Raw genomic sequence first — 15,906 nt, 5'->3', positions numbered from 1 at the left:
TGCCATGAAAAATGTCACGTTCAGCACGCTTTTCCCCATACACTGCACTAAATGAAAAGTCAAAATAAAGAATTAATATGCTCATATATTTGGAGAAAGTGTGGACACATGACCACTACACGGACCATTAGGCTAAATAATGAAACATTTTAAAATCTGCATTCAGCCTCCATTGCGTTAATGGGTTTTAAAATGTAGAAATATATATATTTATAAGTATATAAAATTATATTAATTTGATCAGTTAAACCAACCTCGTCTTTGTATGTTATTGTAAAGCAGAAAACGATGACAAACTGAAAACCTAGGAAATTACATTTAGTACAAACGGAACTTTAAATTCACTTGGACGTCAGTGCTCACACGGAATGTAATAGCCGCTGAACTGGCGGACGCATATTTTACAGTGTAAACGGGGCTCGACGCCACCTATAATCATATTTTGTAGTATTATAAGTTAACTAAATACCATTGAATAATTCATTGAACGATTTCACAACACCTTTCAATTGAATTTGACGTGTGTTTGCGCGCTAGCTAAAAAGCTAGCTAAACCCACTGACGAGATGCGGCTCTCCTTGGCGACCTTAATTTCACATGGCCGAGTGGCCAGACGGATAGGTCTCGGCCCTAAGTCACGAATCGACATGCTTCGGAATATTTTGACAGGACTGGTTCGATTCGAAAGGATAGAGACAACCCGAGGTCGGGCCGATGAAGTCCAATTCTACGCCGAGAAGGTGAGCAATTTGGTAGTCTGGCATGTTCGTTAGCTAGCTAGTAAATTAGGCGATTTCCGAATGCCAGTTGACTTCTAAGTATTTTGTTAATTGTGTTGCTGGCTAGTTGAAGTGTATATTGCTTGCTTGTCTGGTTAAACTGTAATGTTGTGTACATGTGGTCAACCTTCTTTGCCCCAACCACCTGCATATGTTAACTAAGCAGGATTGGTTAGATGTATGATTTAGAAATGTGTATACAGTAAGCTACTTTACATCTGTACAAGCGGTAGTCGAGGATATCAAATCAGGTTTAAGAAGGGAATGCTTTCACACAGTGTACCACAACATTTACGAAAGAATCTTAAAAATGGTTTTGACCATTTATACGGTCTGCTACAGTAAACCACTTAAACATACAAGGATATTACAATGTTCAAACATATTTATGACAAAACATAAATATGCTAAATACTAGAAGAATGTCTTAATGCACTGTTTCTCAAGCTTGGTCCCGGGCGACCTCTGTTATACTGGTTTTCGTTCCAACCATATTTGCAATCCCATTGTATCAAGCTGTTAATTTTTCTTACTGACACTATTCATGGGTTGAGGGATTATTTACCCTCTTAAACCCCATATTCACAGTATACTTATTGTGCTATATTGCAAGCCATTACATATCAAAATGATCAAATTAAAGATTGGTTGTGAATCAATTGGCTCACAATTGGTCAAAGGGTGGATACCTGACCACAAAAACTTTCAATTTGGTAGAAAATCAAGAACTCTGACAAAGCAAACCTGCATTCTGTTATTGGGCCAGTCCGTGAAAAACCACCAAATATTTTCTCAAACGTATGTTCTTTATACACTCAGTTAGCGCTTATTTTTTAGACTTATTGGTCTTCTGCTGCTGAAGCCTATCCACTTAGAGCTTTGATGCGTTGTATGTTTCGAGATGCTCTTCTGCATATCACTGTTGGAATGTGTGGTTATTTGCATTACTGTCACCTTCCTGTCAGCTTTGACCTGGCTCTTCTCCACTGACCTCTCTCATTACCAAGTCATTTTTGTCCACTGAACTACTTCTCACTGGCTTTTTCCAGTAGTTGATGGCTTACTACATCAGCACCACTTGGTGTATGACTTCCAAACTTCTAAGACAAGTAGATATTTCGGTTGAGAACAGCCACAAGGAAAATGACTTCAAATAGATAATTTATTCAACAATTTTACATTTACACAAAATTGGAGTCATCACCCCACACACACACACACACACCCCTGATTGATTGTTCGTGGAATGACCCCAATTTGATAATTTATGAAAGAATTTGAACGACCGTAATGAAGCAAGAGATTGGCTGCAACGAGATCCAGCACACAGTGGTCCCTCTGGACCGAGCTCAGAATCACTGTTTTTAATGGACGAGATGATGCAAGCGTGTGTGTGAAGGTGTGAGCTTGACAATGCGCTATATATAGTACACACGAAGCAATGAGATGAGGTACGTCACACCTTGAACACACATCTCTCCTCCGCTAAAACTTGGTTCTGCTTATCTTTCCAGCTGATTGACTATGCGAAAAAAGGAGACACGGATGAGAAGGCGATGAAAATGGCCACCTTCTGGCTCACGGTGTGTATACAGTGTACATGTACAGTGCTAGATAATGCTTAGTTTACCCAAAAACGAGATGCTAAGTACACTTTAATGGTAGGATGTCCTCATCCTTATATTACATAAAGTAGTTTACCGTTGAGGCTGCAGTGTAGTATGTCTGTGGTTACCTATAGAATTATTTGAATAGCAAGTGAAGTGAAAGTATAATTCCTGATCCTGCAATTTCCTCGACAGGAGAAAGATCTGGTGCCAAAGCTCTTCAAAGTCCTGGCACCTCGATACCAGGACCATCAGAAGGCCTACACACGCATGGCTCGGATCCCGAACCGGACGAACTTGGACCGGGCAGAAATGGCGGTCCTGGAGTACAAGGGACACCCTTTCCCACCCCTGTTCCACCCGAAACGTGACAACGACCTCACGCTGCTCAACCAGCTACTGAAGGGGTACCGGGAGGAGAGGGCACGGCAGACAGCAGCCAAATCGGACTGAGCCCCCACTGTCTCCTCAACATTTCAGCCACGTCCCTAACCTTGCTTTTGGAATCGACTATACATACCTGGTTTCCGCTCTCCGCTTTCTCAAATTGTATTTCCAAAGTGTGAATTAAACCTTTCCAGAAGATGCTTGTGTGAAAGTTAATTCAGTCTGCACAGTGACATTCAGTATTGCCACAGAGGGGCACATATCTTAACCCATGCTTTTGTTTTTAAATTTAGGACTCCACTATGAACCTGTAGGGTGGGAGTTTGCTTGATTAGCTCTTGAATAAACTGCACGTCTAGTCTGATTGGACTACATGCCATGAATATTCATGTGCCTGATGATGAAAGCACGGGGTAATTTGTACCTGTTTGGTTACCGATCCATTAAAACCTCATTTATCCTCATCGAATTGTAAAATAAGTAAATGAAAGCTCACCTTTCCAAAGCTATAGGGCAGATCTAAATTCTAAAACTCTAAAACTACCACGGAGCCGTTACTGTTAATTTCCCAAAATGCACGCGCAAACGCTAATGAAGACACGGAAACAATTTTTTTTAAACAATAAAATTTACTATTTTAATTTGGCAAAGGTTTCTGTACAAGTGATTCAAAGTAGTTGCTCATTTGACACAATTGAAATGTTCATTTTAAACAGTGCTATAATAATGTGCTCTGCACCATCTCTGCTCTCCGTACCGTGTGCTGTCCTATTCGTCCAAACGATGCCCGCGTCTCTCCGTGTCAAGTTTGTGCGACCGTTGGGCAGAAGACCTGTCGATCCACAAGTGATACCAGCTCGGTGTATCTGTTATGCAGTGCGTCAGTCACGCGCTATGTCCAGTCAGTTATGTGGCATACACGCCGTTCTAAAGCAGGGGTGCACAACGAGGGCCGAGCGGTTTCACGATTTTATGCGGTCTTTAATTAACCCGGTTATTTATTTGATCTGATCTGATCTTCTTTTTTTTTTTTTTTTCATAGACATGAGCTACAGCTAGAGACTTCAAATGTATCCTGGATGAAAACATTTTACTGTGGCCCTTTTATAGAAGGAGCCAGTAGGCCTATAACTGGCTGGAACAAAATCTGGCATGAAGCCGCGCACCCCTGCTCTGCCACAATCAGTCTGAACACTGCAAAACAACAGAAACGATGTTAGAAGGGTAAGTATAAATGACACCAGGAACAGAATCACAGACAACCTAAACTAAAACATAACGTTGTGCACAGATTCAAGTATGATTCTTTTTTTGTGTGTTTAAATACTAAATATCCAAATATCTTTCTCTACAAATATGTTCAATATATACACATCATGTTTCTATCTCCATCCATTGTTAGTATTACATAATGTAATAACCATGAGTAATATTTGCAAATTTCACAGACAGTAATTAGACCGAGTTGGGGAGTTGCAAATGACAAATGAGTGTTTAATTTGCACACACAGACCACATTTTGACATTTGTCATACATTTTAACAGATATAACGTGTTTCCAAATTTTCTCAAACTAGCCAATCTCCAGGCTACAAGTCACATTGGCCTGTGTTGCCATAGTGAAACGGACAGACAATAGAGGGACTTTAAAGTGCTCTAAACAGAATTAATAGACCATTATCTTTGTAAACGAATGGTTAACCATGTTTACATGTAAGATGGTACATTTCAATGAATAAGGGAAATCATTTGCAACTCCTTTGAATGTGTTGTACCAAAGGTTATTGTTATCTATAGACTTCACATTTTGCACATTAAATACAGGGTGACCATGAAATTACATCCTTTCTATTGTTCAAAACAACCTTTCCCTTTTTTCGTGTATCCTGACTTTCAAAACCAATATGGCATTGAAAAAATACCTTACATTACGTACTTTTAATACCCTCCATTCACTTATAGCTACAAGTATGATGATCTCATTAATTTAAATTACACTCGTGTACGTTCCTGTGACTCACTGTGCTAAAGTACCGTAGTGCATTTTGTTGGAAATGACAAGTGAAGCCATTAGACATTCTGACCTGAAACAAAATAATGGATGTACAGGGAACAAGCATTATCTTAACGGCCACAAGAAAAGGCTGAATATATCCGTTCGGAACGGGTACAGACATGCATGTTCACAACAACTGTAAAGATTTCCACAGAATACTTGACATTTCACACATTAACATCCCATATTGATTCAGTGTAGTGCAATCTACGTACAAATTAATTACATTAATCCTGAAAATATATTACGAGTAATTTTGTTTGCTTTATCCAAATCTGTCACATGCAGAGATGGAACAAGTTTGTGTCATTTCAAATGAAGGAAGTGGACGCCTTGATCTCGTACTTTGTGATGGCACGAGAATTTGAACAACCACAGCACCATTTTGAATTCAACCTAAAAGCAATAAAAAAATGCTTCCCTTTTTGTATTGGAAACCCTGGCACTGTAAGTGCACGCTCTGAAATTCATTGCAACTATTTACACATTGCTTCATAATAATGAAAGATTTCCAACAAAATGTAACATTTCCTTAAAATAATGTTTTCATGCAGTCTGTCTTTATCCCGCTTGTTCTGTTTTCTTTTGTTTTTTGCAGTCAGACCCCTGGCTCTCTGCCAACATGTTATTTTAGTGCCAGTCTTCTACTGTCTACATCCATAGTGTGGATTCCCATTTCTTCACTCTAAGCTCTTGAGGAAATATTTATTGCTTCTGAGATCTTTTGAGGTCCAGCTCTCACCCCTCCTGGCCTAAACGGTACAGAACATCCCTCCCACTCTCCTTTCCTTCTCCTCTGCAGAGTGCCTTCCCTATGCTGTTCCTCTGTAAACCTCATCTTATATCCTTGTCTCCTCTTTACCCCTCTGTTCTCTTACCTTCCTGATGTTCCCTCTCTTTCTCACTGTAGCTTGACCCTCCCCTCCCTCTTCTCTCTCTCTCTCTTTCTCTCTCTTTCTCTCTCGGTTATGCTTTTGATCCCACGCTCCCGCCCCCCTGCATGCTGAAATACTCGGTGAAGTGGGAGGAGAGTCTGGGTGGCGGGGGAGAGTTGGAGGACACGCGGGCGGGCACAGGCGGAGGGGGTGGGGGCAGGATGGTCAGATCAGCCGTCGTGGTGATGATCTTTTGCTCGCTGTTCCTCGGCACAGCTTGACCCTTCCGGGCCACCGTCTCCTCCACTGACTTGACCGTGCCCTGAGAGAGAGGGACATTGGGCGTCGGGTTACAAACTCTAGTATCCCTGTCACCTTACCACCACACCCCCTCCTCCCTTCTCTCCTTCCACCCCGTTCCCTCACCGAGTGTATGGAGAAGAGCTCGGTGAAGTTGGGTTGGGAGTCCCCCAGGAAAGAGCTGTTCCCATAGGCGTGGTGGGGAAAGCTCTCTGCCCCGGTTCCATCAGGGCTCGACAGCAGGATCCCTATCTGGGACGTCCGGACGTGGTACGGAAAGTTTTTGTTGGCTGCAGAGGGTCGTGTGATAGCCTAGAACACAGAGAGAGGAGCCAGATACTGTAGATATCAACCAAAGAGGGACCTGTTGCCTAGATATAAACTAAAGAAAGAATAGATAATCACTGAGATATCAGCCAAAGATTCCGGGATGTCACAGGGTTATCAACTTCAACAAAAGAGTGGGGAGTCACAGATATCCATTGGGAGAAAGCAGTCGTGAGGTTATCAGCATTGAAAGAGAAGTCTCTTAGCTGTCAACCATAGAGAGTGGCATCACACAGATATCTGCCCCTCACACAGAAATGGATTGCTTTGTATCCAGGTTTGTGGACAGGTGGATGGGAATGTTCTTACCAGGAAGACGAGGTGGGCATAGAGATGGATTCCCAGCTGGATTCCGTTGACTATCTTTTCTCTGGCCCAACGCGGGATCCCGAAATTGGCAATCAGAGCCATGACAGGCACCGCAAAGAACCTGGGAGCCGGAGGGATGGAGAAACGGAGAGACGGAGAGAAGGAGAGATACCAGGCATGTCTCACTATGGGATTCGCCAACTTTGTCCTCATTACCTCAGATAAATTTAACTCAGAGAGTCTGTAGGCGGTCATGCCTCTCCGGGATTTGAGCAGAGAGTCGGAGTTAGAGTTTAAGTGTGACACTCTGCTTCGCAGAACAGAAGCCAACCCTCAACGGAGACAAAATCGAGCAGTACCTGAATTCAACCCTACATTTGCATTTGAGCTTGCATTTGGGGCGGCCTGTAGCATAGTGGTTAAGGTAAATGACTGGGACACCCGAGGTCGGTGGTTCTAATCTCGGTGTAGCCACAATAAGATCCGCACAACCGTTGGGCCCTTGAGCAAGGCCCTTAACCCTGCGTTGCTCCAGGGGAGGATTGTCTCCTGCTTAGTCTAAACAACTGTACGTTGCTCTGGATAAGAGCGTCTGCCAAATGCCACTAATTAAATATAAATTTGAGTTTAACACGTATAGCGCTGAAGAATGGAATGTAGAAGGGCTGCCGGACCCAAATTTGCATTTGCATTTGCACTTGCATTTGTGGCCTTCACCTGACCCTGAGTAGAGACTCGCCGGCACTCACCACAGAGTGTATGCGGTGAAGAAGGGGATGTAGAAGGGCTGCTTCTCGGGATAGTGCTTGAGGGAGATCAGCACGGCGTAACAGAACCACACGTAGGCCAGCAGCTGCAGCCCCATCAGCCCGTAGCCGGCCAGACTGTCGTACGCGTAGAGGACCCAGCCCGGGTCGAAGAACTGGGACACAAGAGTCACACGATCAACACCGCATCACAATAAGCGAAAGGGTGGAGGCTGTGTCTGGACTGCATGGGTGTGTCTGTATGTGCTTCCATATTGTGATTCACTGCATGGCACTGTTCTACAATAGGTCAGCAGGTATACTGCTCAAAATAATCTTACATAAAAAACCCCCCGCTAAATTTAACTATTCTATGGGAGTTCCGTTGATGCTGATGATCGTAGTTTAGGGTTGTACGTGCTGTGGTACTCTGCTCTGTAACAGGACACTGCTATCGTACACAGGGTTGTGTTGCATGCTGGAAGTGTTACCTCGGCCTCATATATGAAGAGAATAATATAGGTGATGGTGTAGACGGTCATGTAGATTGACAGCTTGACGGAGCCACTATGGCTGATTCTTGCCCTGATGCAGAGACAGGGTTAGCGTTAGCGTGGCAATGCTGTAGCACTCACTATGGAAACAGTGTATTAGCACATTGGCTCACACAGAGAAAGATAGCTCCTCCACAGCCACGCTGGAAATGACACCGAGACACAGAGAAACCGAACACTGGCTGATGCACCAGCTGACGGACCACTTGACTGACAGTTGACCCTGGAGATCCACTGATCTGACTCGCGCTGATCGGCGGGCGCCCTGTCCCAATTCTCACCTGGTCACTGTGAAGCCCTTCCCCAGCAAGATCAGCATCAGCAGGAAGACCAGGAAACTCACAGAGAAGAGTAATTTCCCTGGAGAGAGAGCGGAGGAACAAGAGACACAGAATAAGAAAAAGACAGCAGAAGGGAGGGGGGGGGGAGAAAACGAGAGAAGGGAGTTAGAGTAAGTAGGTTATACTATCTCAATCTGTAACGCCACACTGGAGCATAAAAATCGGGTCAACCACACGCGCTTGCCCGTTTACTCGCCCGTACCCGTTCCCTCAGCTGCCTCTGTGAGCCCAACTCTAACTCTGAGTAGGTTTCTGGAATGTTTTTTAGTTTTTGAATGTGTTCTAGAACTCCCATTGCTTTCCATTACCGTTGGTGAGTGTTACCTCAGCGTTAAGAACATGTTCTGTTAAGAACATTCTAATCACACATTTGCAATGTCACTCCTTAAACGGCCAATGGCGTTGGACCCAGGCCACGCCCGGGGGCGTACTCACCCAGAATCTTCAGGCTGCCGTTGTTCCCCACCCCGTCCCTGGCGTAGAGGCCCCAGTATATGCAGAAGAACAGCAGGCTGAGCACTGAGGGAGAGACAGACAGGAGCGTCATGGCCGGGAGCCAGACAGAGGAACGCAGCACCCCAACACTCCCCGGGAGAGCGAGAGACACTGAACCCTCTTGCTTTGCCGCACGCTCCAGCCGCCTCCGAGCCGCGCTATAAAACATCTGCTGCAGGGAGCGCCGCCCAGCGTATTGATCGATGCGCGTTATAATACACGGGGCTCGCTCACCCTCCACTCCAGCAGCCGTCATGAACATCTTGTAGGTGGTGTGGAGCAGCTGCCTTCCTTTCAGAGTGTCTGAGGGAGAGGAGGAGCAGTGTCGGGGAGAGGGGGAGAGGGAGGAGGACAGAGAGCAGAGATGAAAAGAGATAGAAGGGACGTAGAAGATCAGCCGGCTGACGGGCGAGCTCAGCAGAACGAGCACAGCAGAACGAGCACTGCCCCCTGAATTCCTGCCCATAATCCCTTTCAACAAAAGGACACTTCCTTTAACTGTGCCATTTTAAATGGTAAATGGTTGACATTTATATAGTGCCTTTACCCAAAGCGCTTTACAATTGATGCTTCGACACGCCCACGACGGGATCAAACCGGCAACCCTCCGACTGCCAGGCGACTGCTCTTACCACCTGAGCCAATGTCGCCCCATAAATTCAGTATTAATAGCACATAGTGGTGTAATAGCCCAAGAACTGAAAGGTAGGAACTCACAAGCGAAGTAGCAGGACAGCATGAAGACGATGCTGAAGATGATGAGGAAGGTGATGTCTGTCTCTAAGATACCTGGGAGGGAGAAGGAAAGAGAGGGGGGGGGGGAGAGGGGGAAGAGAGAAAAACAGACCACATGCTGAATAGAACACCAGACGAGGTGGCAGATTTTCTCTCTCACTCAAACTGTGCAGTAAATCTTCTGATCCTCTTTAGCTCAATTCTCCTTCTACCCTCTCCCCCACGTCCGATAAAGACCCCATTTGTGTCTCTCTCACCGAACTCATCAGCGGAGAAGTGTTGAGTCCAGAAAGACTGCCCATTGGTCAGTTTCATCTCGTACTCCAACTGCAGCCCGTCCCCCTGTGAGCGAGCGGTTTGAGAGGAGGAGGAGAGGTCATCCACGAGAGGAAGTGAGAAAGGGGGAGATGTGTGGGAAAGAGAGGGATTGAGGTCCACACAGTGAAAAGAGGCAGGAGAGAGAGAGAGAGAGGAGAAGATGGGCGAATGAGGAAGCGTGTCTTTGACTCTCACTCATTAACTCATTAACAATGCCACGTAAACAACTTGAAAGCATCGCGCCCACATCAGTCTTGAAGTTTTATGTACCCGGAGTTTCATGTCGAAAATACCCATTGGCAAAGAAAACTTCCTTCCCACTATATCAGTGGGGTGTGGAGCGTGAAGAGCAAGGCACCACAAAATCAATGGAGCCGGGTATCGAACCGTCGAAGCTGGCAGCGGCCGGAGAATCCTGCCCTCGGGGGCCATTCTCAGCTTAAGGGAGTCCAACATTATTTACGCTCATGTCCATCAACGGTGCGCAGCAATGACAGAGACTCTAAAGCCGAGGTCTCACCCCTAACCACTGTTACCCACAGGAGAGCGTGGTCTCTCCTCAAATGTATTATGCAGGACGAACAGTCCAGAGAGGGTGTGAATTACATGTTACAGGTCTTCCAAGAAGAAACCGGACCTTATGGGATTTGTTTAGACTTCAACTCTGCATAGTTTTCTAACTCTCAAGGCGCAAAAAACATTTAGGTCCTTTGCTTCACTGCAAGAAACAATAAATAAGTAAATCCTAAGTATTTTTGTCTTATATTGAGACTTTAAACCTTATTTCTCATACTTTTTTGTTGAATAAGATAAAGAAAAAGTCCAATGAGGCGAGGCAGTTCAGACAGGTGAGACTCCCAATGCAGTCAGACAAATGCACTTAAAACAAGCCAATATATATATATATTTTTTTGTTACAAGAAAAGACAGTTGCAGTGTTAATACTGCATGTGCATATCGATCTGTGAGTGATGCTCTGTACGCAGGTCTGTGAAGTGGGTCAGTATTTACAAAGTCGGAGAACTGATCTAGGATCAGCCAGCTTATTTATACTGCAACCTTATTGATTACGTTATGAAAGGCTGCACAGATCCTAGATCAGCTGCATGAGCACAGTCTCAGGCCGGCGCAGTGGTGCTGTCTCTGTGCAAACCTGCCCCCCGGCCGGTCCTTACCCCGCACTTGCTGAGAGCGATGTACCACCATCTCTCCCTCACCGAACGGAAGCTGCGGCCACCCACACAGCTGAGGGTCTCCTCTGCCCCCTCGCCCTCCACCTGGGAGCGACACACACACACACACACACACACAGCACATCTGGATATCCAGCTGCACAGCATCAGCTGACCGCTGAGAGCGTCCACATTCTCCCCCAGCACAGAGAAGGTGCTGCCAATTTGGCGGAACGTGCAAAACTGAAACCTACACACCCAAGCCTGTTCTCCAAAGTATCAGCAGTTTCTTTTAATGCTACGACAGTCATTTAAAATATTCTGTACATGTAATTGTGTAAAAATTATTGTTGTAGCTATTCATTCATATTATAATTATTGTTCCGAATGCTTGGTTGCCTCGAACAAAACACTCTTAGCAGGAGTCACTTTTTCATTGAATGAGTTTATGCCCAGTACATTACATTACAGTCACTTGGCAGACGCACTTATCCAGAGCAATTAAAGGTAGTAATTAACAGTCCACTATGGACACGGCTACAAAGACCGCAGCACAGAGAATGTGTGTGTGTGTGTGTGTGTGTGTGTGTGTGTGTGTGCGTGTGTGTGCGTGTGTGTGTGTGTGTGTGAGACAGACCAAGAGAGAGAGAGACTTGTTTCATGATTCTGTGTTTGGTTGTTTGTTGCTGTTAATCCAACAATGAAGCATTTTTAATTAAATTGAGAACGAGAGAGAGTGTGAGCGTGCGAGTGTGTGACAGCAAGAGTATTCTCACCATACAGCCAGACCAGGTGTAGCGGGTGGTGAGGTTGATAACCTGGTTATTCTCAGGTCTTAATACTGCCTCCTTCTGGTAGCAGTCCTGCGGTTCAAGAAAGACACCGGTCTGAGCTTCTGAACGTCAAAGTCATTCGCATAACTCCGAGCAGCTTGTTGATACAACACGCTCAGTGTCGCCCCGCGTCTGGTGAAATATCCACGGTGTGCAGGCTACGCTTCCATTTACAAACACGATTTGGCATTGAGGGAAAAGACGCATGCATCCGCTCGCTGCGCTGAGGCACACACACCCACGCACACGCACACAAACACGCTACAGTCTCCTCTCTGACCTTGTCGGGCCTCTTGTACACTGCGGGCCACTGAGAGCTGTCATCAAAATACAGCAGTATGTTCTGACAGCAGCGTGACTGGCGAGAAAGCAAGGGGGGGGGGAGAGAGAGAGAGAGAGAGGAGATTCATATATTAACATAAAATACAGTGCACAGAAAGGAGGCAGACGCAAAAAGAGCTGCTGTGGAGCAGCAGGTACAGGGGCTGTCCGTCACTGGCCAACGGCGAGAGGCGAAATGAACAGAGGCCGCCGACGGGCTGAAGGAGAGACGGTGAGTCGGTGTCGCTCGGACACCGATAGAAAAAGAGACAAAGGCCCAGAGAGAGAGAGAGAGAGGCAGTGAGCGAGTCAATGGAGTCAATGCACAAATAGGCAGTCGATAGACTTGAGAGGAGAGGGAGATACAGAGAGAAAACGGCGAAAGAAACCAAGTGAGACAAGAGGTCAAGCTGGACTGAAGCACTGCAGAAAAGGGAGAGAGAGATGAATGGATGGATGGATGGACAGGACACAGAAAAGGTGGAAGGAAAAAACAAGCGCCGTTCTCCTCCCTACCTTGGGGTATCGAAACCGAAAGTCCAATCGCCCAAAATCCGTGAGGAAGCAGAACCTCGTGAGGAAAACCCAGTCCTGAGAGACAGATGAAAAAAATGTGATTTTGTGCACTTGACCAATAAAAACCCCTACATTTTTGTGATGCAGTATCCAAAGGCTTTTGCAGTTTCAGGCTACAGAAAACTGTATCATCCTGATGTTTTACTTAAAAGCACTTGCGTAACAGGCTGCAGCATGCCAGGCAATGGGGATAGGCGGATACACAGCATTAATGCTTTATTTCACAAAGGTCCACTGGCCGTCATTCCAGTACAAAGGCATGTGAAGAAACTGTGCTTAATGGAACTCAAGCCAATCTTCATGGCCACAGATACGGGACCGGCTGCTTCACAGATCCTAAGAGTAACCATACCAGGGATAAAGCACAGAAATGCATTAGGCGATAAGCGAAATATGCACTTTATTTCTGTGGAGCAGAGCAAATCTGTGTCCATGAAATACATACTTCAAAGACACATGCACACACACACACACACACACACACACGGTCACTCATCCAGACGAACACCCTCACAACAAACCCAAGACCTTTTTATCGCCATGGCAACTACCACATGCCTCAGTCTGCGGCTGCCATAGAAACGACAAAAGGCCCCTCTGTTTCCGTCACGGAGCAGTGTGGTGGGCCCGTGGTTTTTTTTCCGCCTCCACCAATCAAAAAGCAACTGTGGACACAGCGCCGCATCTGCCCTGTCAGTATTAATCTCCGTGCCCCCCTCTAATCCTTCCCCCCCGGCCAGTACACTGTAGTGCAGAGTCATTCAGGCAGTGTGTGAGACCGCCACATTAATCAAGGGCTACGCTGATGCAGTGGCTGGTCACTCTGTGTACCTAGCGCTAGCCGCGCCTCCCTCTTTCTCCCCCCTCCGCTCACTAAGCCTCATTAACAATTAATTACCAATCAACTAGCCATTCACCCCGGGTCTGCTGGTGTCTTTTAATGATTCATTAGAGGCGTTACACAAGGCTGAACACCTAAATACACCTACACACCCAACATGCACCCAGCCCCCCACCCCCCTTTAAGTGTCTCCAGCCTGATCCCAGTCTGTTGTTGCTGCCTTATAGCAGGACCTGCCTCTGACCCAATCACTGTCCAATTAACAAATTGTATATGACTGTAAATGGGAGCGTTATTTAGCCAAATGACCATTGCTGGGATTGAAAGAGGATACGTAATGTATGTTTAATCAACACGGGCGAGACTCCACCTGAATGACTATGGCAAGTGTAACAGGTTTCTTAAACTGTGTGGATACTTATTTGCATTAGCTGTAAGTAAAGGAGAGTTATCCTTCTGCATGCAGGAATTCTATCCTACAGACAATAAAAGAGCTTTGGTTGTTAAAGGCAGTTAACTCATGTACATGTACAAGTACATAGGCACATTTTGGCCCTATCAATCCCTAGTGTAGAATCCAGCGTGAAATTAACAGCTCCCACCAGCTTCAAAACATAGCTTGAGCTGGTCAAACCATGTTGAGTATGGAGCTGCTGAACTGGTCAACCAGCTACCAGCTGTTTCAAAACCTAGCTTGAGCAGGGTTGTTTTTTTCCAGCAGGGATGTGCAAACCAGAAAATGTTGTACCAACATTGCTTAAGTGAATTTGAACACAACAACACATATCTTTGAGGCATCTATCTAAAAAGTGTGCTGCATCTTAGGCTACACTAACAGTCTACTTTAACCAACCTACTCTTTCGGGGGTACATTTAGACACTTATGTTGGGAAAGTAGGATTAATTTCCATAAGCATTACATGGTGCCGATTCACACTTGGACCAGCTAAATTACACATTCGAAAACAAACACTATCACATGTCCAGTGCACGTGTATTGACAAGCACAGACTTACATACAAAGCATCCCGTTAATAGACACATGGACACATCCCGCTTAGCGAATCAAAATGTGCCCGAGAGCAGTCCCGCGGGTAAAGATGAGTCTGTGAACAGTCACCTTGCTTTGGACGGAGCATTAATAGACAAATCATAACAAACATGTCTGTTGCTAACATATACGGCATACACAGCAGAATGAATATGACGGCTCACTAGTGACTACAGACAAGGAAAAGCGATGTGATAATTGCCAGATTATATCGGCTATTATTTATCTGAAGGAAGAAGCCGCGTCAAATATAATTTCTCCAGAACACTAAGCTGCAAACGCTGGTTTACAGACACATAAACTGAAACAAACACGAACGAATGTGAGTTGGCTACATCAGATGCGCGCAAAGCATAAACCTGAACGACTGCATATAAAATTGCGAACGCTATTGCAGAAACAAGCAGGCACAGGGAGACGTTTAGGCATCGCACGATTGCATACCACGGCACGAAAAGAAAGCGATCGCGAGCAAGTCTCAAAGAATTGCTGTGCAAACAGGCAAATATACACATCACCTCTTTGGTATTGACGATTCCTTTGACGTACTTTCCCAGAACCGAGCCGACACACAGAACACTAGTCACCACGGCCAAACCGAAAACTCTCTCGCACACCTCCATCTTATCCGCCAGTCTCGCTTTCCTTTAGGTCTCACTATCCTCCCTTGTCCCCGACTTGGAGGAAAGGACGGTTTCTAAAAAGGAGGATGTGAGGAGGGTAAGATACTGGTCGCGCGCTTCTCTCTTGCTCCTGCGATGCGTCCCCAATAGTTCTGATGTGAGCGCGCACAAGGATACGCGCCCCGATACCTTTTTTTTTTTTCTAAATCGCCCAACACAAGAGCAGAATGCGCGCTCTCGATTCAAGATTGCGACACAAGTAGACAAATATTTTGTACTTAACATCATTTAAACTTTGGGATAATTTCGTAATCATAATCGTTTGGATCAATAATTTACTATTCCGTTAATAAAGTAGGCTAGTATGTGTAGCTACTTCTAATGGCTACAGCTATCCCGTCGTTGTGTAGCTAGTTAGAACAAATAAAAACAGAATAATCATGGATCACTACTACTACTGGGAGTTCGACAGGAATGTTTATTGCCATTTGTACGAATTGCAGTAAAACGAGCCCTGCAGCAATCTATGAATACAACTTACTGTGAACTGATTTTGTGCACTTGAAAAAAGAGCATTTTTGTGATGCAGTGTCTAAAGGCTTTTACGGACTCATGCAGTCTGTCAAAACCTTATTCGAATGACTTGGGAAATTCGCGAGT

The 15,906-nt window shown here is 45.4% G+C and overlaps 2 protein-coding genes across 2 annotated transcripts; one reads left to right on the top strand and one right to left on the bottom strand.

The window, feature by feature from the left end:
- Positions 1-359: 359 nt before the first annotated feature.
- Positions 360-2,971, top strand: mrpl17 (mitochondrial ribosomal protein L17). Its single transcript, XM_061220547.1, has 3 exons — positions 360-740; positions 2,294-2,362; positions 2,582-2,971. Exons 1-3 carry the CDS (start codon positions 567-569, stop codon positions 2,837-2,839), a joined length of 501 nt encoding a protein of 166 aa, XP_061076531.1. The 5' UTR covers positions 360-566; the 3' UTR covers positions 2,840-2,971.
- Positions 2,972-4,246: 1,275 nt separating this feature from the next.
- tmem145 (transmembrane protein 145) lies at positions 4,247-15,379 on the bottom strand. The gene is made up of 15 exons (XM_061220535.1): positions 15,142-15,379; positions 12,672-12,746; positions 12,115-12,192; positions 11,778-11,864; positions 11,005-11,106; positions 9,769-9,853; positions 9,494-9,565; positions 9,011-9,079; positions 8,717-8,800; positions 8,222-8,300; positions 7,878-7,971; positions 7,390-7,562; positions 6,641-6,761; positions 6,131-6,316; positions 4,247-6,026 (listed from the first exon to the last, which is right to left on the bottom strand). The coding sequence occupies exons 1-15, from the start codon at positions 15,244-15,246 to the stop codon at positions 5,796-5,798; spliced, it is 1,641 nt and encodes a 546-aa protein (XP_061076519.1). The 5' UTR covers positions 15,247-15,379; the 3' UTR covers positions 4,247-5,795.
- Between the last annotated feature and the right edge of the window lie 527 nt (positions 15,380-15,906).

Source organism: Conger conger, chromosome 1 (assembly GCF_963514075.1).
Source record: "Conger conger chromosome 1, fConCon1.1, whole genome shotgun sequence".
Classification (NCBI taxonomy): Eukaryota; Metazoa; Chordata; class Actinopteri; order Anguilliformes; family Congridae; genus Conger; species Conger conger.
This window is presented reverse-complemented; position numbering and strand designations above follow the sequence as displayed.